This window comes from Akebia trifoliata, chromosome 3, assembly GCF_017979445.1.
Source record: "Akebia trifoliata isolate Shusen 1 chromosome 3, ASM1797944v1, whole genome shotgun sequence".
NCBI classification, from domain to species: domain Eukaryota; kingdom Viridiplantae; phylum Streptophyta; class Magnoliopsida; order Ranunculales; family Lardizabalaceae; genus Akebia; species Akebia trifoliata.
The window spans coordinates 55,399,112-55,422,033 of NC_141377.1; the positions used below are offsets into that span (position 1 = coordinate 55,399,112).

Sequence of the window (22,922 nt, forward strand, 5' to 3'; positions counted from 1 at the left end):
ACTATAGCTCGATAGAATGTTTATTCCCACACAATTGTAGCTGGATGAGAAATTCATCTCCCACAAAACTGTAACAACTGTGGGACTTTTGTATTTTATTATATAGATATATATACATTATCATCAGTCATTATAACGTTGTTTAATTCAAAATAGGGAAGAGTTAAGTAACGATGTTGATCGTTAGGAAAAACTAAAACTAATGATTACTCAGCTCTATGTTTTTTATTCAAATGCATCAATTGACAAATTTCCATCCCAAAAGATGTTGATTTAGATGGAAGAACTAGATTGATGAACACAGACCTTAAGAACATGCATTTTAGCCAAATATTAAGTCAAGTTGATGTGTAAGAATGTAAAGATGGATGTCAAGTTGGTAAACTAGAAAATAACTCATAGATGACAATGTGGAGCCCCGCCAAACGCTAACACAAAGTCCCATGTCAAATCTCGAGGCACTAGGTGGCACCTTGAAATTTCGGCATGGTCTCCTTTTGTTTATGTTAGCATTCCAAGGCGTTCAATCTACACCTGATAAACGACATACAATCATGCATATATACATACAAAATATAATACAAGCGGAAGCCTATATATATCTAATGACATACGATAGATCAAAGTGCGAAAAAAAAAATTTATATATGGGATTATACAAAAATTTCTCACTCTAACAAAAGTCCTATCGCTCAAAATAAAATCTATAATACTCTTGGACAAATCGACACCACTAGGGGGTATAACCCCAATACTCACCAAATGACAGACTCTGACTGTCTATCTGACCCACCAAATGATTCTCACTCGTGTTCTACACCTACCTCGCTAAGCTTTGGATCTGAAACTCAAAAATGGAAAAGAAAATGGTGAGTAATAATAATTATCCAATAGGGAAACAAACAATTTTTGTCAATAACTTCTCCTAACATGAACGAATAAGCATACTAAATTATTTTAACACATACAAAGTTTTATAGAATAAACTATGATTAACTGATACATATAGTCAAGGATGAGCAACTAAATATTTTAAAACTCACATTACATCAATCAACAATACTCACTATAACATTTTCATTTTATACAAATCTAATTGATCAAATGAAAACATTAAACATACATTTCATTTTATATATCAAAATAAGACAACAGATACATAATACACAAGGTGGACATGATGTTTCATAATAAGTATTAGTTCCTAATTTTGTAGCTGGTTGCTATTTACCACACTTGTGAGATCATTTATCCAACTTAGGCTAGTCGTTTGACGTGACCGTAAGCAATGGATCTCTTTTCGATGTGTCAAAACGTTCGATTACTATAGATTGTTAGTGATCACTGACTAATCATCTTCGTCTATGCCTATCAGGCGTGCATGTGATTCCAATTGTGACTCCATTCTCATACGCGTCTCATACCACGTATGAGCTTGGTGGTCCCTACCGTACATTTAAGGATAGTACACCACTCCGGATGATATGACGTATTATCCCTTCAGGCATTCACAAACTCTTTAACAGCTCAAACATAGAATATATATATATATATATATATATATATATATATATATATATATATATATTAGTTTCATTTGAAAACAAAAGAGAAATTAACAATACAAGATTGAGAATGAATATCAAGTTTCCTACCATGTAAGTGTGGTCACCTGGCCTAAAATAAATAACAGAACGAAAAAGTAAACAGCTCATCGCGCTAACAGAAAATAAATAAACCTGAAACCAGTAACATTATTCCTAGATATCCATTCACCAACCTACACACAACACAACAATGTAAAATGCAGACATCACCTCTCGGGTGTGACTTTGAGATTTTATTGTTTCATACCTTTTTTTTCTTTTTTCAATTTTTACCATTTTCAATGTTTCAAACAAAATATCCACTTTCTGATATTCATCAATTCAATTTGAGTTCATTGAATATTAAATCATTTTTTCAACTATAAAATTCATTTTTATCAATAACATTGAAAAAATATCAAAACTTATATCAAAACAGAGTCCGAGCGGTGCTCAGGACCCACCTGACGAAAAAAAATCTGATGATATATCCTATCCACGTATATTTTGTTATAAAATACAGTTTAAACATATCAAACATGCAAGTTCTGGCCCGAAATGATTGAAGCGCGTGCGTGAAAATCGAGACAAATAACGCAAAAATTGAGATAGATCGGACTTTGAAGTGACTGATTTTTGAATCTGACCAGGTGGTTTTTAAGATCTCAATGCCATCATTCTTTTTTCCTTCTGCGACGGAGGACGATTTGACCCCGAAATAGGCGAAATCCGAGGTCGAAGTTTTGAAACTCCTGTATATATATATATATACGGCTGATTTTTTACGATACGGGATGAAAAAGAAGATAAAACGAATAGATCTTGGGTGAATTTTATAGATGTCGAGGTTACGGATCTTTTTTCCTTCTGCGACGGAAGTCAATGACGGTCCATTCACGAAATATCTAAGTTTGAAAATTATAAAAGAATAAATAAATTTAAAAAAAAAATTTGTTGGCTGATTTGGGTCGTTTAAAACAAAAGTGAATAGTGAAAAAAATTAAAAAAATTATTTATATAAATCTTGGGATGAAATCGATATTTTACCTATTGTTTCGATCGATGATAACTTGACCATCTGAACTCCAAAAGTGACAAATGAATACTCTATTTTGTCTAATTTTTCGTTCTGAATCTAATGGTGTGGTTAATTTCTATAAATTCTATCTTTAACAAAATTTACATTTTTGACCTGAGGTGACCCCCAAAATTGACGTTATTTTCGTTTTTGACAATAATTCGACTTTCTATACTCCAAAAATGACATATAAATGTTTATGTTTAATAATTTTTCATTACGTACCCAATGGTATGATCGAATCTTAAAAATTCTTGCTTTAGTAAAAAATCTTTATTTTAATCTGGTCCGACTCGATAATTAAGGATTTTGTAATTTTTGTGTTCAGACTCGCATTTGACCGTATTTACAGGCTAAAGTATGTTTTTCAATCATTTTAAATCTAATGATAAAGTCAGATTCCATTAAAAATGATCAGAAACCTCCTAAAAGTTTATCCCTAAGTCCCACTTTTAGAACTTTATCAAAATTTTACTATTTATTTTTTCTCGAGATACGAATAAAAAAATTCGAGATTTTACAGACAACATCCAATAGAAGCTAAGAATAACTCTAATAAGAGAGAAAAGAAAGCAGACAAAAATTACTTGTTACTATGATAAAGAAAAAAAAAATGATGATGGATGCCAGAGACAATTCAATGGAGGTTTTTACATTCATGAAGGGCAGAACCAAACTTAAAGAAAATATCTTAGTAGAAAGAAATTTTCACACATGTTAATAAAAGATTGGCTCCAGATAGAATTGAATGGCAAAACAAAAGGATTCACATTGCTTACCCGAAATAGTTGAAAAGAGGCATTGAAGACAAATGTTGATAAACATTCTGGATCAAAAGCAAGAGAAACATAGGTTTCTACTACAAGAAACAACGTAAGAACATTAGTGAAATCTTATACTCATAAATCTCAACCATTTGATTTTGTATTTAAAGTGTTGGAATCACGTGTGTGTGTATATATATGAGGTGAATTCCATTGACTCAGGAAATAAGATCTTAAACATGTAGGTACAAAATCTAATAGTTGAGACTTAATACTTGAGATGAGTATATCGGGATAGGTATTATTGAGATGTGCATAAAATATTAACCATTAGATTTGGTGTTTACATTGTCAAGATCTTGTGTCATTCCTTAAGTCATATTTCTTCAGTCAACAAAACCTGACTCTTTATGCACACACATGGTTTTAAAACTCGTTTAACGTCTCGTCTCATCAATGAACAAGACTAGGTCGTCCAATTTATTTGAGTTGTTTCATTCGATGATGAACGCCTTTCATTTTATTTGAAAAACACATCAGGTTTTGAGATGGCTTGTCAATTTGTCTCGTTAGTGGACGATACCAAGACAAATCAGATGAGTCATCTCGATCTGAAACAAGATTTAAAATCATGTGCTACTACAAATATGACGTAATAATGAATTTGAGATCCAATTGTAATGGGACTAAATTGGAAAAAGAAGAAGTTGCTAATACAAACAAGACATAATATTGAGTATGATCCATTCATAATGGGACTAAAACAGGGGAACAAGCCATGATGTTTGTGTGATTTTGAAGTGAGGTTATGCCCAAATACTCAAAGCTTAATTAAGAGTTATTGGGTACATATTGGTTCGCAAATTCTTCTTTTGTTTTAAAGTGTGTGTGTGTGTGTGTGTGTGTGTAGAGAGAGAGAGAGAGAGAGAGAGAGAGAGAGAGAGAGAGAGAGGACATAAGTAAAAACATATGCAAAAACAATGTAATAACAATCATTTTCAAAATATGGGTTAGAAGTTTTAGATTGACCTGATTTTTTGTGAGAATGATCTTTATGATGAGAAGATTATTCTTTAAAAAAAAAAAATCAGCCTAATCTAAAATTTCTAACCCCATAAAAAATGATTTAGTATATGGATCATCGATATTTTATCTATAATTTGTAAACTACTTTTGATTGATTTAGAAGTTTCAGATTTGACTGATTTTCTGTGAGGATAATCTTCTCATCATAGAGATAATCCTCACAACAAAAAAAAAAAAAAAAAAATCAGTTCAATCTAAAACTTTTAACCCATATTTTAAAAAATGATTATTTTTACATATGTTTTTATTTATGTCCCCCGATCCCCACCCACCCACCCACCCACCCACATATATATATATATATATATATATATATATATATATATATATTCTTTTTTAGAGATCACATGGATGAGCAATTGGGAAACTTTCATTAGTGTTTTCCTCTTCTTTTTTAGGTATTTTATAGAAATTTTGGATCTATTAATCCAAAACAGACTTTTTATTTTATTATTTATAGTGTTTTTTTTTTTTAGTATTTCGTAATTTAGTGTGAAAATGGCGTATTTTGATAGTTTTATGAGTTTATTTGAATATTATATTAATAAAATGAACGATCATAATTTGTACAAAAGTCAGAATTTTTTTAGTATCTAAGATTTAGGTGACTTTCTACCGTTATCTTGAATGTTATATCAAAATGATTGGTCCTGTAATTTCCATTGAAACTTTTGCGGTAGTATTATTTGTAATAAAAAAAATTGATTCAAATAGGCTATCCACATCCTGCTCTCATATGCCCCATTGGAGCATAGTGATTCAGATCTCTAGAATGAATATGATTTGTAGGCATATGTAAAAAATATTCATTTCTCTGTTTTCTAAAGTTCGCTAAATCAGTTTTAGTTCGATTCACTCGGTTTCTTCAAATGTTATTTCCCATTCAAAAATCTCAATATATATATGATATAATCTTGATGTGAGTTGGATAAGTTAATTTTTTTTTTCTTTTTTTAATGTTCACTTTCATTTACTAGTTAGACATGGTTAATTGATGAATTCATAGTAGCTTTTAAAAAGAAAAAAAAAGTTTTAATTATTTTTGAGGTTGAATTATAGAATTAATTAATTTTTCAATACATAAGGAGAAACACATGGACAAAAGTGGATGACTAGGGTCATTTAATTATTATTCTTTAATTTCTAATAGAAGAGTAGGGTCAAGGGGTATGTCATCAATTTTATAACATAGGGGGGTATCTAAAGTATTCATCAAAACTTGGGGGGACCACATCTTATTAAAATGGGATTTCCATATACATTTAAAATTGCTCTTGTAAGGGTAGTTAAGGTATTTTAATTAAAAAGAATACCATAAGAGGATCTTTTTAGACTACACCAAATTAATGACTCAGCGTTTCCCTTCCTGTTTTGGATAACTTTATGGTAGATTTCTACCTAATTTGATTCAAATAATTGAGATTGACTATTTTCATGAGTTGATCTCAATAATTTAAATCGTTAATATAGATCTACAAATTCTTGGTCTTAGCCATTTTCTCATTTAAAATGGTTGATTTCAACCTATTTTGATCCAATCGTTGATAATTTAAATCATCAGTATAGGATTACAAATGATCGATTTCAATCATTTTATCATCCAAAAACCTTGTGGATAATTTTATCTAAAAATATGTAATTTTATCAAGGAATTAGAAAAACCACTGGGGTTGAGGCTCTCCATCATTCTCACAGTTGAAATGTTAAGGATTTTTGTGAAATCTGTGTTTTTCCTCTTATCTCAGCCATTTATTTGATGGAGAGTCTCATCCGTTGTGACTCGTGGGTTAAGGTTAGAAAAGTCCATTTAAATACCATGGAATCAGATTTACATGTAAATTCTTTACAAAAAATTTATTTCAAGAATATAGGATTTGATGGGAAGAAACAAAATACATAAAAACTTCAAAAAATTAAAGAGAGAAAAAAAAGACTTACAACGTGCAAATGATAAATAGCTTTCCTTTAGGTAATTAAGGATTCTGAAATTAAAACATCCAATAAACAATATCTCTTGATGTAATAACAGAAAATAAAAATCAAATCAAAACATATAAGATAAAAACACCAAGAACTTACAGTTTATTGTGAGAGAGAGAGAGAGAGAGACAGAGAGAGGGCAATAGATTAATGAAAAGACAGCAAAACTTTTCGATATAGAAATGCATAGAAAACTGAGGAGCAAGTTGTATAGGGTGATTCAATTATTGTCCCGTCAAAATAATGGGGCTATCTCATTAAAGTTTTCTTTCGAAGTTAAAGAATAAAATAATAAAATTACTAAAATAACCTTGAAATTGGGACTATTGAGTGAGTTTCCGGATTATTTAAATTTAAAATGAAAAAGACTAATAAGTTTCCTAAAAACTTCTATTGGCACCTCAATTTTTACTTAGAGTGGTGATAATCTAACACCCCATCACTTTGATTAGGGATACACAAGAAAAAGATTTATGATTCTATGTATTCAAAGACAAATGATCTACGATTTTGTGAGTTAATTGAAATCATTATTCTTTAACTTATTACATCATAATTTCTTAAATTATTTTAATTGAAGATTAAAACACACCATTAGAACGTTGGAAAAGTTGGTTCAAGTTATTACGTCAACAATACAAATCATTATAATTCATTCAAACAACTTAAACAGCTGTTTACAATTAGAAATAGGTTAATTTGGGGTAAATTCCTAAAATTACCAAAATACCCTTCAAAACACGTACACACAAAAAGAAGTGCTAAACCTTGAATTAATCGAACTTTAAATCAATTAAACTTCAAAGGGTTAAAAATATTAACAAACTCTTAAACCAATTAAATTTTTTTAACAAATTTTAAAACTAATTAAAAATCCTAAAACTAAACATTTAAAACCTTGTAAGAATCTTAAATATTTTCACATTTAATTTATTTATTTTTTTTAAATGTTAAGAAAGTTAAAGATTTAACAAAATTGAAATACAAGGGATTCCAATCCGGTTTGTTAAAATCAAGGGATGGCATCCTCGACATGGAGATTGTCTCTCTAAGGGCCTGTTTGGATTGATTTGATGCTACAAAAAATGGGTAATTCCTTTTTCTAGGCTTGTTCAAGATCCTCTAATCATATTTTTAGATTATTATTCATGTTGCAAAATCCTATTCTTGTGGACTGTTTTCTTCACTAATTTGCAAACATGATTGAACCATTTTCATTGGTGATCGATTTGCATACCTAGTTGGTTTGTTATTTGTTAGGTCGGCTCAATGATGGAAATCTTTGTTTATCACATATCACAAAAATAGATGTATCTCTCTAGACAGTTGAATTTGCATTTACACGATTGGATTGTGTGTGAACATATGAGCTCGATCACTTCATTGGGGAAGATAACAACAAAGCTTGACTAATAAAATATACCAACGAAGAAAGCTTTAAGAAAATTTGTTTCCTAGAGATTGGATCAATTTGTTTAGAAGTACTCATTTCAACCCTTCATATTCCTTAAAAGAACTCATCTCATTTAAAATAAGTGGAATAAAGTGCCCCTATAAATGTCATATGTTTAGAAGTACTCTATTTGTTTTGAATTATTCAAATAGGCTCATAGCACCTCTAACAATCTCCATCCTCCCTATCTTCAAAAACAAGGAAGAAAGATCGTATGAGGAAGTTTAAAAAAACAAGGAAGGTGTTGTAATTGATCACCTCACCCTCTTTTGCAAAAATTACTTTTAAAAAGACTTGTAATTAATACTATCAATTATTGATTAATGGTGCCATTAATAAGATAAATGACACAAATCTAAATAATTGATGTAGTAATATAGTAATATAATAGGATTTCAAGGTGGAAAAAGACTTGTTTCTCTTGTACAAAAACAAACTCAAATTTGGGTTAGAAATTAAGGAAGATTGTGATGGAAAAATATTTGAAGAGGTCATTTGAAGCTATTTTTTCCATTTTTCTGCCCAAATATATGTAAGGGGAGTGGATAAAGAGACCATTGTTTTTTATCCGAGTCTCTTAGAGCACCTAACTATTCCTCGAGCACGTGCAATCCCCTACCCCCTCCACATGCACCCGATAATTTTTGGGATAAATCCCCGAGGGTGGCCATTAGCGGGTGATTCGAACTCAATACCTTGTTTTCGTGAGGCGTGGTATGACCATCTCACCAATCCTTTGGTGTTAGATGCGACATTGTAGGAACCAAAAATATTTCTTCTTAAGGATTAATAAATTACTAAATTAAGACAATCATGTCCACCTAAACCTGATCTGACCCATAAACCTAATTCAAAAAAGGCATAATGAGGTTCGACCTCATTGGCCGACCCCCTATCAGTTATTCTATGAGGTTCAACCACATTGACCAACCCTCTTATCAATTGCTCAATGAGGTTCAAGCTCATTGGCTGACCCCTCCAATTAATTTACTATAGGTTTGGCTCTAAAAGCCAACTCTACTTTATCATAATCAATTGCAGTAGACCGATCTACTCAATGACTAAAGAGGCAAAATTATAAAAAGCTATTTAAGCAACAAGAGTATATGTCAAGACTACTCAAATAACACAAGTTCCATCACCAAGGAAAAATATGGTAATTGAAAGAGTTGCGACTACATAATTCGACTAAACATATTTGAGAACTAAGTAGTTACTGAGTTAAAATAGTTACAAATTTAAAGTCATTCCTCATGTAAGTTATATGAACCATGAGGAATGGGTCTTCATCATCATTAAAACATCATAGGGTTTAATTAACATAAATGTTAGACAACTTAGGTAAATAGTCACAACTGAGTTTAACGGATTTGGATCCTTAGAGTGTATCCGAATCAAATGCTAGTCAAATACGATTTTCTCTTGAGTAAGGGGCAGAGCTAGTTAGGAGTCAGTGGGGGACAATTGTCCCCACTGAACTTTCAAATACTCTTTTATCTTTCACAAATTACATACCCAATTTGCTTACTCTTGTATCTTTCACAAGACTTTTGAACACAAGTAGTTACATGCCCCACTCCCTCCCCATTTGCCCCTACCTCCTCACCTCTCTCCGATTCTTGAAAACCTTCCTTCACTTTTTTTAAGATGACTTTGCGTCTTGACTAGGACTCCTTTGATAGACTAATTGGAAATAACTTAAATATCATTTTCTTCAACTTCTGACAAAATAAAACACAAGTAGTTTGTTCCCCACTACATGAAAATCCTGGCTCCGCCCCTGTCTTGACCATTCGGATCCAAATATATTGCTTTGAAAACTATAATTTTTGTTTATTTAACATCCTTCTCTACAATATAATAAGTTTGCAAAGAAGTTAAACAGGTAAAAATCTTAAACATTACAGAATTATTTGACATGGATCAGATCTAGATATAGTATTAGTTAACATAAGCAAAGTCAGATCAGGATCCGAATCGAGGTAAAAGTATAAAAAATTCAGATCTGAATATGGATCTGATACTCAGGTCCGACACTTGTCAAAACCATTTTATGCCCCTACTTGGCCAAATGCATCCGAAGCCAATAAAAAAAGACACCAGCGCACTAGTTTGAAATCCTTCATGAAGCCTTGGATTTGAAATAAGATTAGGATTGGGTACAATTATTCTTTAATTTGTAGAAGCTGTTTGCGGTTTATAAGAAGACCTGGGATCTACAATGCAACTACTAAAAAAATTGTAGGTTTAAATGCAATTTCATTCAAGGCATTGTTGTAAACCTCCAATCCAAGCTTGAATTTCATGTGGAGGACTTCTACTGGTTTGGTTTCATCTTCCTTTTATTTATTTATTTATATTTAGGAGAACAATAAATCACATTAAGGGAAGAGAAGGGTTTCTAGGGTTGATTAAAAATAATTTATATTTTGTGTAAATGAATTTGACTATATATTGGTATATAAATATAAAAAATTACTTTTAGTAATATTTTATTATTATGATCAAAATATAATATATGCCAGAGATGATTAAAACATAGAAACTGATTCCTAATTTAGTTACATTTAAAGGTATTCTGATCATTTTTAATAGAATCCAATAGTTATATAAATTTCAACAAGCAATTATTCCAGAATTTACACACGTCACAGCACTAAAGTAATTTACCAAAATGCTATTTCTCGCTTTTCCCAAGAGCAATTCCAAGAAGCAAATCCCAATCATAGAAGCTGCCAGCATTACCAAACACAACGCCTAGTCATCTGGGTCAATAAAAATCAAAAGTTATATCCCCATCACCAACTATATTTATCCCAAATCAATCAAATATAACGACAACAAAACCTCATCCCAAAATTTTGGAGTCAGCTATACGAATCCTATTACATTATTTATATGATCTATATATATTTTTTAATGATTGAGCTACATCTATTGATCCAGCTTATAATAGAAAAATAATAATTATTTTAAAAAATTATCCAAAATGATTTTAACAAGATGACTCATTTGAGACAAAACAACTCGATATTATGGGAGATGACATGTGAAATCCATGAGTCTGGATATGATTAAAGAACATATTTTAGTTGGATAAATGAAGAATATTAAGAGCTAGCTCATAGCGATGAGTAGAATAAGATGATGTGCTCATTTTTTTGTGGAACATATGAATATATAGCAAGGAAAAATAGCTTTGAATGGGTACATAAAAAATAAAAATAAAAGAATTAAAAGAAGTGATAAAATCCAAATGATAAATGAATGGTGTCTACCCAACATTAAAAGAAATCTGATCCATCAAAATGGGAATTTGAATTTGGATTAGCGATTTTTAACTAAATTTTCATTAACTAAGGGAAAAATGGAGTCATCCCTAGAAAGATAGTATTAATTATTTCTAGGAAATCTGAACTTCTTTAATCCTAACCTTCTATTTAATGGAAACAATTAATAATAAAAAATAAAAAAACATATGAAAGGAGGGAACTTAACTTACATCAAAATGAATAGTTTAATCTTTCCTGCAAGTGCCGTTACCATCTTCATCCAAGTCAAAAGGGAGTCCTTTCAAATTTGGGCACTTATAAACTGTTAGGAGTCTTAAAAATGGCATTGCCTTATGCATTCTCGGCCACTCCTCCTCCAATTCGTATAGGAGGCCAAGGACTAAGACTTCCAATTTCCAGACGGTAGTAGTATTATTGTTGTTAGAATCCTCATCATCTCCAAAGAATTCTGGACTCATATGCCTGAGATATTTATTACAGCCAATGTAAAGATACCGTAAATTGGGAAGAGAGTGTGGATTGAGCCAAATAGGTGTCTTTTCTCCTACTTCGCCTTCAAGATATAGCTCTGACAGCTGGTTAAGAGGTGAGGGTAGTTGATGATCTACTTTCCTTGCCAGTCGTAGTCGTTCCTCCTCCACATCAACATCATTGTCGAAGTAAAATAGAAATCCTATACGCAACCACTCCAATTGTGTGAGCTCTGACAACACATTCAGCTCCCCTTCTTCTATTCCATCTTCTGAATCTATATAAAACTCAAGTTCTCGGATTTGAGTCAACTTCTTCAACCCAGAAATGCGAAACCCATCCTTGCCTTTAGAATTCACATTAAAAGAGAATATACACAGTTGTTGAAGGTTTCCAATCTCATTGGGGTGAAATTCTAAAGACTTGCAACCTATTAAACTCAATTTGCATAATTTCTCCGAGGATGCAATATTTTTTGGCAATCTCTTTAAATTAGGACAATTGATTAGGCTTAAAATTTGTAGGCGTTGAGGATTTCCCATAGAATCTGGAAGTCTCTCTAATCGGGAGTTTTCTATATGAAGACAAACAAGGTGTTGCAGTGATCCTATCCCACTCAACCAATCTACTCTTTTAAGGGTCTTCTGAGATGATGAATCCTTAAAACAAATATCCAAAACCCTCAACCATTTTAATTGGCATAGATTTGATTCCAGATTTAGAGTAAACTCCTCAGTCTCATCTAAATCAATCCCTATCACAGTCCGCAATGATTTGAAATTGGTATGCTCCACAGATATGAAGAGATACATATCTGTGTTCATCACCATACCTATTCGACGTGATTGGATTTGGATGGAGGAAGACTTCCCCCCATCATTTATGCAAATAAAATTTTCTTCCTTTGCGACCCCTCTAATCATTTCTCTTACCATATCATGTACTCTAATCCAAACACCTTTTGCGCCATAAAACTCCTTCGAATTAACAAGTAATAAACATCGTCTGATTAATTCATCAAGATACTCATTTCCAATATCATATACAGTCTTTCCTTGCTTCCCTTGAACAAAGCCCTCACCAATCCACCAAGAAATGATATCTTCAGAAAATATATTATAATCCTCGGGATATACAACCAAACACATCATACATGGTTTCAAATACGAAGGAAGTTCATCATAGCTTAATTGTAACATAGGAAAGATTAATAGTTCATCTTTCTTATCGAACTCTTCGCGTAGGCTCTTAGATATTCGCTTCCATTCCTTAGTCGAACTTCCTTTATTCATCATCATTCCCCCCACAACTAAGATTGCCAATGGAAGCCCTCCACATCTACCAACAATCTCCTTACCGATAAGCTCAAGCTCTGAATTCGGACATTGGCCTTGTTCCCTTGGGAATGCTATTTTTGTGAACAATGACCAACTGTCCTCATTAGAAAGAAGATGAGGATGATGTGTACGTGTCTCTGTGACTCCCATTGAGTGAGCCACATCTTCATTCCTGGTTGTGACAATGACACAACTGTTGCTGTGATCAAAAACTACCTTCAAACTCTGCCACCATGAGCCTAGTGTCCATACATCATCTAGGATAACCAAACATTTCTCCCTCTCCATTATGTTCTGTAGCTCCTGCAGTAAATCCTGAATATTGATGTTTGCGAAGTCTCTGGGCCCGCTAATTTTTTTCAACATAGCCTTGATTGACTCTTCAAATTGAAAAGTTTGCGAGACAGTCACCATCAAGATATGATCGAAGTAATGCTTGACATCACCATCATTTTGTATCTTTTGGGCAAGGGTTGTTTTGCCTATCCCACCCATACCGACTATTCCAATGATGTGCAAGGGCCCTTGTGGTGGGTTTAAGACCCATTTCTTAATTTTCTTCACATCATTATCCATGCCTACAATATCAATATCTTTCGTTAGAATTGGATATCTCGTCGGTCGATCATTCCCCAATTGTTCTTGGTTCAGAGGGATAAGAGTTGCCAAATTAACGAAAGAACTCATCGTCTCCAAATGATTTCGTATGTCTTGATTTATCTCACCAAGCTTCTTTCCCATTCTATAACGGAGTTTCCAGAATGAAGGAGAGCAATAATGCTTGAACTTCGAGGCCCTTTTTCTTCTTTCTAAAAATAACATGCAATCCGATGTAATGTCCTCTGCATCATATAGTAACTCTCTCAATTGTCCCGCAACAGTCTTAAGAAGTTTATTGTGGTCCTTCCTTCTCACTCCCTCCACATGTTCAATGTAGCTCTGCATTAACTGAAGCTTTTTCTTTAAAGTCTTGAACTGCTTGTGGAATTCAAGCACATGAGAACCTTCATTTAGGAGGCCTTCGACCAATTTTTCTATGAGAACATTGATGACCGAATCCACCATTTCCCTGCACATTTTTTTATATTGAAATATTACAACCATTTCAAAGTTAAAATTAGGAAATTACAAAAAGTAATAACAAAAAAACCCAATATAGTGTTTTTGCTTGTAGTTGTTCCAATGATAGAGAAGAAAACTAAAGTATTAAAAGTGCAGGGCATCTAGGCCAATTTATTAAATATTGACCGTAGTATTTAGAGAATCCAAATATTCTTACAAATTAACACATATCATGTGAGCAATGTAATAGAAAATCTAATGTCGGTTGTAATGAAATAGCTTAGTAATACTTAAAATATCAGTGAATTTGCATGCAAAATGACAAAAAATGATATTTTCTCAAGATATATCAATAGTTGTCCATCAGGGACCAAGAATTGCTATATAGTGGTCGATTGGCCAAAGTCGTGATGTCAATTAGCCATATGGTGATCAAGCCATCAAACTCTTTGAAATCATTGTATATCCCTAAACAAGAGGCCTATCCACAATGTTAGAAGGCGCCAACTTGCTAAGTTTGTTACAGGCTGAGTGTTGATACCATGATCTGGGTTCAAAACCTGCTTTCATCTACTATTACTGACCACTAATCTTGCTTGTTAAACCAAAAAAAAAAAAAATCCACAATGGTACATCTTTAGAACTTACTGAACCATGCATCAATAAAAATATGTAATTTAATCAAGACAGAAGTACTATTGAGAAAATTGTGTCCAAAGCCATTATGGACAAACTGCAAGGCACGCCATCTTTCATATACAATCATCTATGTTGTGAGATGTCTAGTATTCTTATTGGGCTTGGACTTCAAGATGCAAGGCAATATCAAAAGGGACCTTTTCCCGATGTGTAGTGGCCACAACTTGGAGTGAGAGGGAAAGGTCCCAGATCAAGTTACTCCAAGTTGATCACTATTATAATACCAATTCCTATCTTTTGACCAAGGTGACTTTGCAATAGGTTAGAATCACTATTATAATACCAATTCATAGTTGGAAACAATATCTTGACATAGTCTCAAGTTAGACCCATATGTCAGTCTTTGACAAATTGCAAAGCAACTTTGAGGTGGTGGATTCAAAGTTGCTTTGTTTTTCTAGTATAAGTAGGGGTTTGAACCTAAGACCTTCATGACATCCTCCCAAGGTCTTACCACTTACCTAAGTGGTCCTTCTTCCATGGAACATCTATAATCAAGTTATGTTGATCTATGAGATGATCAATAAGGTATGAGACATGAAAAGATCTCCAGGTAAGACTATATTGGAAACAAAGGGTTCAGCTTCGGGTTGACATGAGATTTAATTGACCAGTTCCTTAATACCTAAAAGAGTCGTGATAATATGACTCGCCATGTGGCATACTCAATCGACTCCCTGATATGACAAGTTCGAGAACCATAGATCTGTAAGCCTCGGGATACACGATTGCACTTCCACATTTTAAAAAAGTGTATCTCGAGGCGAATAGATCTACGATTCTTGAACTTGTCCATGCTAGGGAGTCGATTGAGTATACCACCTGGCGAGGAGTGATTGTTTGCTCACAGGCCAATACTATTTTGACATGTGGTGTTGATGACATAAGCAATATTAAGAGAAGTTTTCTCTCTCCTGCTCAAAGTAAAAAACCAAAATTTCCTAAAAAGACCACCTTGTGGCATTCAAAATATGATCCAATACAACAGTGTTGTAGAGGATGAAATTCAATGACTTTTAAAAAAAAAATTATTTTTCACCGTTGTATTTTAATTTTAAATTTGGGTTCTTGGTAGCAATCCAATTTCAATACCATTGATCAACTCGAAAAACTTTGTTTTTTCTTGTTTCTTTTTTCATTTTTTTTACCATGAGATTTTTCATGAAATCTATAAGATTGTGGTGTTCGATTGCCAGTATGATAATCCAGGTGGATCCCATCCCACAATACTAATTAACATTTCTGGGGCAGTCAATGTGTGGTTAGGAGAAAACTTTCTCTCTTATTACTTATGTATCAGCTCCACATGTCAAAACGGTGTTGGGTTGTGCACAAACAATCACTCCTTGGCAAGTCATATTATCAGGCCTAGTGCCTGTACAAAAGGAATGTTAATATATTGGCAAACCCTAAAGTGCTAGAATAAGGAAGAATCCTTATTAAGAATGGATTGTCACCCATATTATAGCAATCGACCAAAACATTGAGCACTCATTCTAGTGTGGTAGGTCTTAATCCATCAAGATGGTAAACCCTAGCCAATCCAAAGAAGAGAGAGAGAGAGAGGAGAAGGTGAGTTTAGTAATCAAAGAAGTGAGTTTGATTAAATTTGCACGAAGGGGAGACTATCTTGTTTTCTAAAGGTTTCTTAAATTTGTTTACTAATATCAATGGCACAAGGTATGGTTTCGAATTACACTACAAAATAAACAATTTTAGAGGCCATCTAAAACCACTAATAGTTTTTAATAAAACCACCTCAAAAATCCTACTGGCAGTTAGGCAAGGCATCACCAAAAGTCACTAGAAAAGTTTCATCGGTGGTTGGTTTGATTAACAGTACCTCCTTGAGCTACTTAGAGAAGGGCCCCCATCTTACACACCATGGGCAGACGGTGACAGTACTTGACAGAACTACACTATAAAGGAGTAGAGTAGGTCCATGCCCAGCAAACGGAAGCATGGCTTCCCGCTAGCCAAAGCGAATAAGCAAAGAGGATATGACTGCCTGGCTCTATTGAGTTTGACGATCTCACAACTCTCTCTAGCCCTGATCTAACACCTTCACCTCGCTTACGTTCAGTGAAGCTCTCCTCCTTACTTTCGCTAGTCTCAAATAAGGCTCTTCCTAACTCTCTTTGCTGATTGGAAGAAGGTCTGATGTCATTGGGGTCAACAATTGGGTTCCCAATTCTGATGTCTAAACATGGGATATGCCTCGACGATTCCTTATTCTTTAATTAAATTATTTTCTCGCTTAGGAAAAAAGAAAAAACCATTTTCAAAATTAATTTTTTTTGCCAAAATGACAACAATTGACAATAATTGTGGCAATGATTTTTGTCTTACATGGGTTAGAAGTTTTGGAATAAGCTGATTTTTAGTAAGGATGAAAAGTGATTTACAAAAATATTGACCTACGGTTAGAAGTTTTAGAGTGGACTGATTTTTTGTAAGAATGATCTCCTCACCATATAGATCATCCTCACCAAAAATCAACTAATTCTGAAACTAATAATGCAATCAAAAATGATTTACAAAACACCATTGTCACAATTGTTGTACCTTGAACCATCCTATATATATATATATTGTCTTTTACTAAAAATGAGATAGTATGTTAATCTTTTACATAATAAATACATTTATCATGCCCTTAATAAATGCATTTATTATGTTGGCATTGATTGGTAATGTATTTACTATAATATATATATATATATAGGGAGCGGTTCAACAGCCCCTTATGGTGCCACGCATTTTTTGTAAATCATTTTTGATGGGGTTACAAGTTTTGGAATAGGCTGATTTTGAAACTTCTAACCCTAGTTTACAAGTTGAAGAATCGTGGACCGTCCAATTTTTGTAAATCACTTTTGACGGAGTTAGAAGTTTTGGAATGAGCTGATTTTTGGTGAGGATGATCTCCTCATCATAGAGATCATCCTCACAAAAAATCAGCTCATTCCAAAGCTTGTAACCCATGTTTTGAAAAATGAGTGGCACCATATGGGGCACCATGATGGGGCTGCTGAACCGCTCCCATATATATATATATATATAGAAAAGGCATTCAAATAAAAAGATCAAAATTTCCTTAACATTTATTATGTAAAAGGCTAATATACAATTGTCTTTTTAACTAAAAGGTAAAATGAGAGATATTATTGGAAAGTAAATGTAGTGGACAATGCTAATGTCTCCATATCTATATATATATGGTCATTTTCGACACCCTATGTTTCGTCATACGTGTTTTGTCTTACATGGGTTAGAAGTTTTGGAATTGGCTGATATTTGGTGAGGATGATCTCTATGGTGAGGAGATCATCATCACAAAAAATCATGTTATTCCAAAACTTCTAGCCCTATGTTAATAAGTAGAATAATTGTGGACCACTCACTTTTTTGTAAATCACTTTTGATGGGGTTAGAAGTTTTGGAATATGTTGATTTTTTGTGAAAATGATCTCCTTACTATAGAGATCATACTCACGGTCTAGAATCTAGGCAACGTGTTTTTTCTACATGGGCTAAAAGTTTCAGAATGGGCTGATTTTTTTTTTTTTTTTTTTTTTTTTGTGAGGATGATCTCTATGGTAAAAGGATCATCCTCACAAAAAATCAGCCTATTTTAAAATTGATATCCCCAATTTACAAGTTGAAGAATCGTAACCACTCTTCATAGAGTTAAAAATTTTAGAATCGATTGATTTTTTGTGAAGATGATCTCCACACCATAGAGATCATCATAAAAAAATCAGCCAATTCCAAAACTTTTTTGTCATATAGGACAAAACATTGTTGAGAATGTTGTCTACGGAACGATGTCCTATATATATATATATATATATAGAGAGAGAGAGAGAGAGAGAGAGAGAGAGATAAGATCTCGACCATGTAAGCACAAAATCTAGAGGTTGAAATTTATATTTGAGATTAGTATATCGGGATATGTATTGTAGAGATATCTCTCAACTGTTAGATTTGGTGTTTACATGGTCAAGATCTTGTGTCATTCCTTAAGTCATATTTCTTGAGTCAACGGAATCTGACCCTATATGCAAACACACACGAATGTCTATATAATGAGCCAATTTAATATATAAATAATGTAAAATTTTATGAAATTGTATCATCGAATGTGCAATCCTGATTAATTATTATGGTAAAAAAAACCAATTATCGTTGCTACTACAAATAAGAAGTTGAGATCCAAATGTAATGGGACTAAATTGGAAGAAGAAGAAGTTGCTACTTGCTAATACAAACAAATAAGATACAGAATTTTGAGATCCATTCATAATGGGACTAAATTGGAAGAACAAATAGGCCCCTAAAACAATATACATGATAGTGCAAAAGATGCCCATTCAAACTTTCTTCCTAGTGTATATTATACAACAAATATATACACAAAACACAATAGAAAATTTTGTATTTCTCAGTTTGGGCTTCCATGTTACTGTTTTTGACCTTTTATGTACAAGCAAAATTTTGGTGTGTTACACGTGAATTATATATTTATTTTACATAAAATTATACATTATTTTTAAAATATGGACAGTGAAGAATTAGTTATTTGATTTATATTATTGTCATCTCCTATTTAATACTTTTCTTTCATTTTTATTATTTATTATATTTTTTATGATAACTGGGGTAAGGTGAACTTGAAACAATTGTCTATAAGATTCAATCGTTAAAAAATATATAAAAATATAAAAATTGGCCAAGGAATGGACTTGTAAACATGATCTCAAAGTCGCTTTGCAATGAGTCAAACCAATTGAGCTATGGGTCAGCCAAATTGCTATTACAAATATAAAAATTGGCCATGGGCTATTTTCAAGAGGTCGAAGATAGGGGCATTTTAAATATGCAATGGGGTATATGAAATGATCACCACAACGCTCTAATGAAATCAATGACTCAATGTTTCCCTCCACACTTTGGATGACATTATAGTTAATCTCAACCTATTTTGATTCAAATTGTTGAGATTGACTATTTTTATGTATTGATCTCAACTATTTAAATCGTCAAATATAAGTCTACAAATGGTTGATCTTGACCATTTTCTCATCTAAAATGGCAGATCTCGACCTATTTTCATTCAATCGTTGAGATCAATCTTTTTTGTAAGTGTTAATTTGGACAATCTAAATCATGGGTATAAGATTACAAATGACTAATCTCAGTCATTGTATAATCCAAAATGGTTGATCTCGACATATTTCAGTCCAATCATAGATATCAATCTTTTTTACAAGCATTGATTTCGACATTTTAAATCGTAAATTTAAGTCAACGACCACATAATTTGTGAAATTTGAATTTGATAAATTGAAGGGATGAGGAGGCATATTAAGCAAGAAAAGGTTTACCAACTGGGCTGTTGCGTTACCTGAAGTTGGGGTAGTTTTTTGCATTAAACATTTGGATATATTCATCATTAATTCAGAATCGTAAAATCATCCACTTGATCGAGAGTCTCAGGTGTGGGTTGAGGTTAGAAAAGTCAATTTAAATACTGTGGAATCAGATTTATAGAACCATCTTCCAAAAATTTAATTTCAAGAATATTGGATTTGAAGAGAATAAACAAAATGAAATAAATACATAAAAGCTTGGAAAAATAAAGAGAGAGAGAGAGAGAGAGAGAGAAGAAAAAGGACTTACAAGTGCAAATGATAAATAGCTTCCTTCTTTTGGACTTGGCCTATAAAGATCCTTTTAGATAATTAAAGTTTCTGAAATTAAAACATCCAATAAACAATTATCTTATGATGTAATAATAGAGAAAAATGAAATTAAAAGACGTAAAAACACTAAGAACTTACAGTTTATCGTGTTAAGGAAGAAGAGAGGGAAAGCAAAGCAAAGCAGTGGGGATTAATGGTAAGGCAACAAAATTTTTGATATGGAAATGCAGAGAAAACTGAGTGGCAACTTGTATAGGGTCAACGTAAAAGAGAAACCCTTTCCTTACTAAGATAGTGAGGAAAAAGGCCTTACTAAGTCTAATCCATAATATAAAAAAGGCCTCGAGATACGTAAATTAAAATTTGAAATATTTACGAATCTTGAGGAATGTCTATTCAAATCTCGAGTCCTCTTTGCCGGTGGATGAGGCTTAATAAGGCCTCTTTTCCTAACTATGTTAGTAAGGCTAGTCAGACTCAAAAGTAAAATGCTCATCGTGTCCCGCTCCTGTTTTTCTTTATTTTCTCCAAACCGTGTGGGGCCACCTCAACAAACTTTTCTTTAGCAAAAGTTAAGACTAAAATGATTTTAAAAAAAACCTTGAAATTTGGGACTTTGACGGAGTTTCCGGATTATTTAAATTTGAAGGCATGTTCAATTGCAGAGAAAATATTTGTCTGGCAAATACTTTTCTAGGGAAAGTTTTGTCCAAAATTATTTTTGTTATTTGAATTGCCTACTAATAATTATAAAAAAAAATAATTTGATTTTTGGGATAATTATATAAGAAAATATGATAAGATCAATTTTTTTTTTTTGAATTATTACATCCTATTTCTTAAATTATTTATTCCTCCCAATTAAAGATTAAAACACATTCTTCAAACCTTATAAAGATTTGCTCAAATTATAATCTCAACATTATAATACTTGTTCAAACAATTCTAATAACTGTTTAAAATTATGATTAGATTCATATAAAATCTTTAACAAAAAGACAGATCAAATTTAGCAAATAATGAGAGTTTTCATTAGCACCCTAACTTTTAATTATTATTTTTTATTTTTTATTTGGGATGTAATCAATAATAGTGGTTTTCTATTTTTATTTATAAAATAAATATGGAAATAATTCAAAAATAATTATTTAATCAGAAATTTACCAAAAAAAAAAAAACGATTGATTCAGATAATTTTAAAAAAATGATAAAAATAATTAATTTTTAAATATTTATACTTGAGGTTTGAGGTTGAAGGAGAAGATTTTTATGGTTTAGACCAGTGTAGAAAAAACTGCTCCCCAAAACAAAGATAACTGTAGGTTTGTTGGATAAAAATCAATGGGTTTTAGCAAGAGGTTGAAGATGAGGCATTTAGGTTTGGAGTCAGTTCCCTTAAAATAAAAAATAAAAATAAATAAATAAATAAATAGATAAGGACAAAACAAATCCTCGTTAAGGACATAATTATAATGAGAGCTTCTACCACACCTACTTTTGTTAACGCCATCCCAAGAAGTGTTCTAATTCTTGTTGATTTACATGACTTGGGGTGGTGGCAGTAAAAGTTGATGATGTGGCGATACATTTATCATTATAATACTACCATGAAAAATCTAGTTTTTTCCTATACATTCTAGATTGAGAGAATTATCAAAACAGCACAATAAAATTGAAAAATTACAAAAACAACACGGTAATCATTTTAATTTAGGAAACAGTAAATTACCCTTTTCAAAATTAATTTTTTTACGGGTCCAGACACCTCAATATATATGTATATTGGGTGATGATCCCTTGACTCCTAAGAGTGCCTCATGAAAAAAACTCATGATCCCAATACTTAAATGCAAAATCCAATGGTTGATATTTATCCCCAAGATAATTATTTATGAGATTTGTGTTATCAAGATACTCACAAATCTCAACCATTTGATTTGGTATTTAAGGTGGTAAAAAACGTGTGTTTTCATGAGTCATTTTTAGGAGTCATTAAAACCCACAATATCAATAGCCTCTTACTAGATTATCTTGTTCAGCGCTAAACCTCCATAGCCAGCTATCAAGTAAAGCCCCATTCAAACTCCCCAACTTCCTGAAGTTGAACCCTCCCAATTTCTTGATAGAGCACACATTCCTCCAACTAACCAAATGAAGTTTGATTTTTCCTATCTTATCATGCCATAAAAAATATCTAAATAGCTTGTCCAACCTCAACTCCACGTTTCTAGGAATAGTAAATAAGGAAAAATAATATACTGGAATGTTGGATAACACACTCTTAATCAAGGTTAGCTTGCAGTCCTTAGAAAGGTTATTTGCTTGCCAAGATCTCAATTTTCTCTAGCATTGACTTTTAGAAACTCCTATTCTTGCAAGGAGATCTCAAGGATAAGCCTAAGTAAAAC

General features: G+C 32.4%; 1 protein-coding gene and 1 long non-coding RNA gene across 3 annotated transcripts; both read right to left on the minus strand.

Annotated features, from left to right (window-relative positions):
- Positions 1-540: 540 nt before the first annotated feature.
- Positions 541-3,523, minus strand: LOC147408115 (uncharacterized). The gene is made up of 2 exons (XR_015175827.1): positions 3,444-3,523; positions 541-841 (listed from the first exon to the last, which is right to left on the minus strand). It is a non-coding gene; the product is annotated as an uncharacterized LOC147408115 (long non-coding RNA).
- A 6,745-nt stretch (positions 3,524-10,268) lies between these two features.
- LOC147408116 (disease resistance RPP13-like protein 4) lies at positions 10,269-20,720 on the minus strand. 2 transcript variants are annotated; one of them, XM_086436991.1, is made up of 4 exons: positions 20,653-20,720; positions 20,492-20,562; positions 11,450-14,117; positions 10,269-10,712 (listed from the first exon to the last, which is right to left on the minus strand). In XM_086436991.1, the coding sequence occupies exon 3, from the start codon at positions 14,111-14,113 to the stop codon at positions 11,465-11,467; it is 2,649 nt and encodes an 882-aa protein (XP_086293117.1). In that variant the 5' UTR covers positions 14,114-14,117; positions 20,492-20,562; positions 20,653-20,720; the 3' UTR covers positions 10,269-10,712; positions 11,450-11,464. The 2 variants fall into 2 exon arrangements, with proteins under 2 accessions (XP_086293117.1, XP_086293116.1); XM_086436990.1 differs by lacking the exons at positions 20,492-20,562; positions 20,653-20,720 and adding an exon at positions 16,653-17,391.
- Positions 20,721-22,922: the final 2,202 nt, after the last annotated feature.

Coding starts and splice junctions, on each gene's coding strand:
- LOC147408116 (XM_086436991.1), bottom strand. CDS start 14,113: ATGGTGGATTCGGTCATCAATGTTCTCATAGAAAAATTGGTCGAAGGC.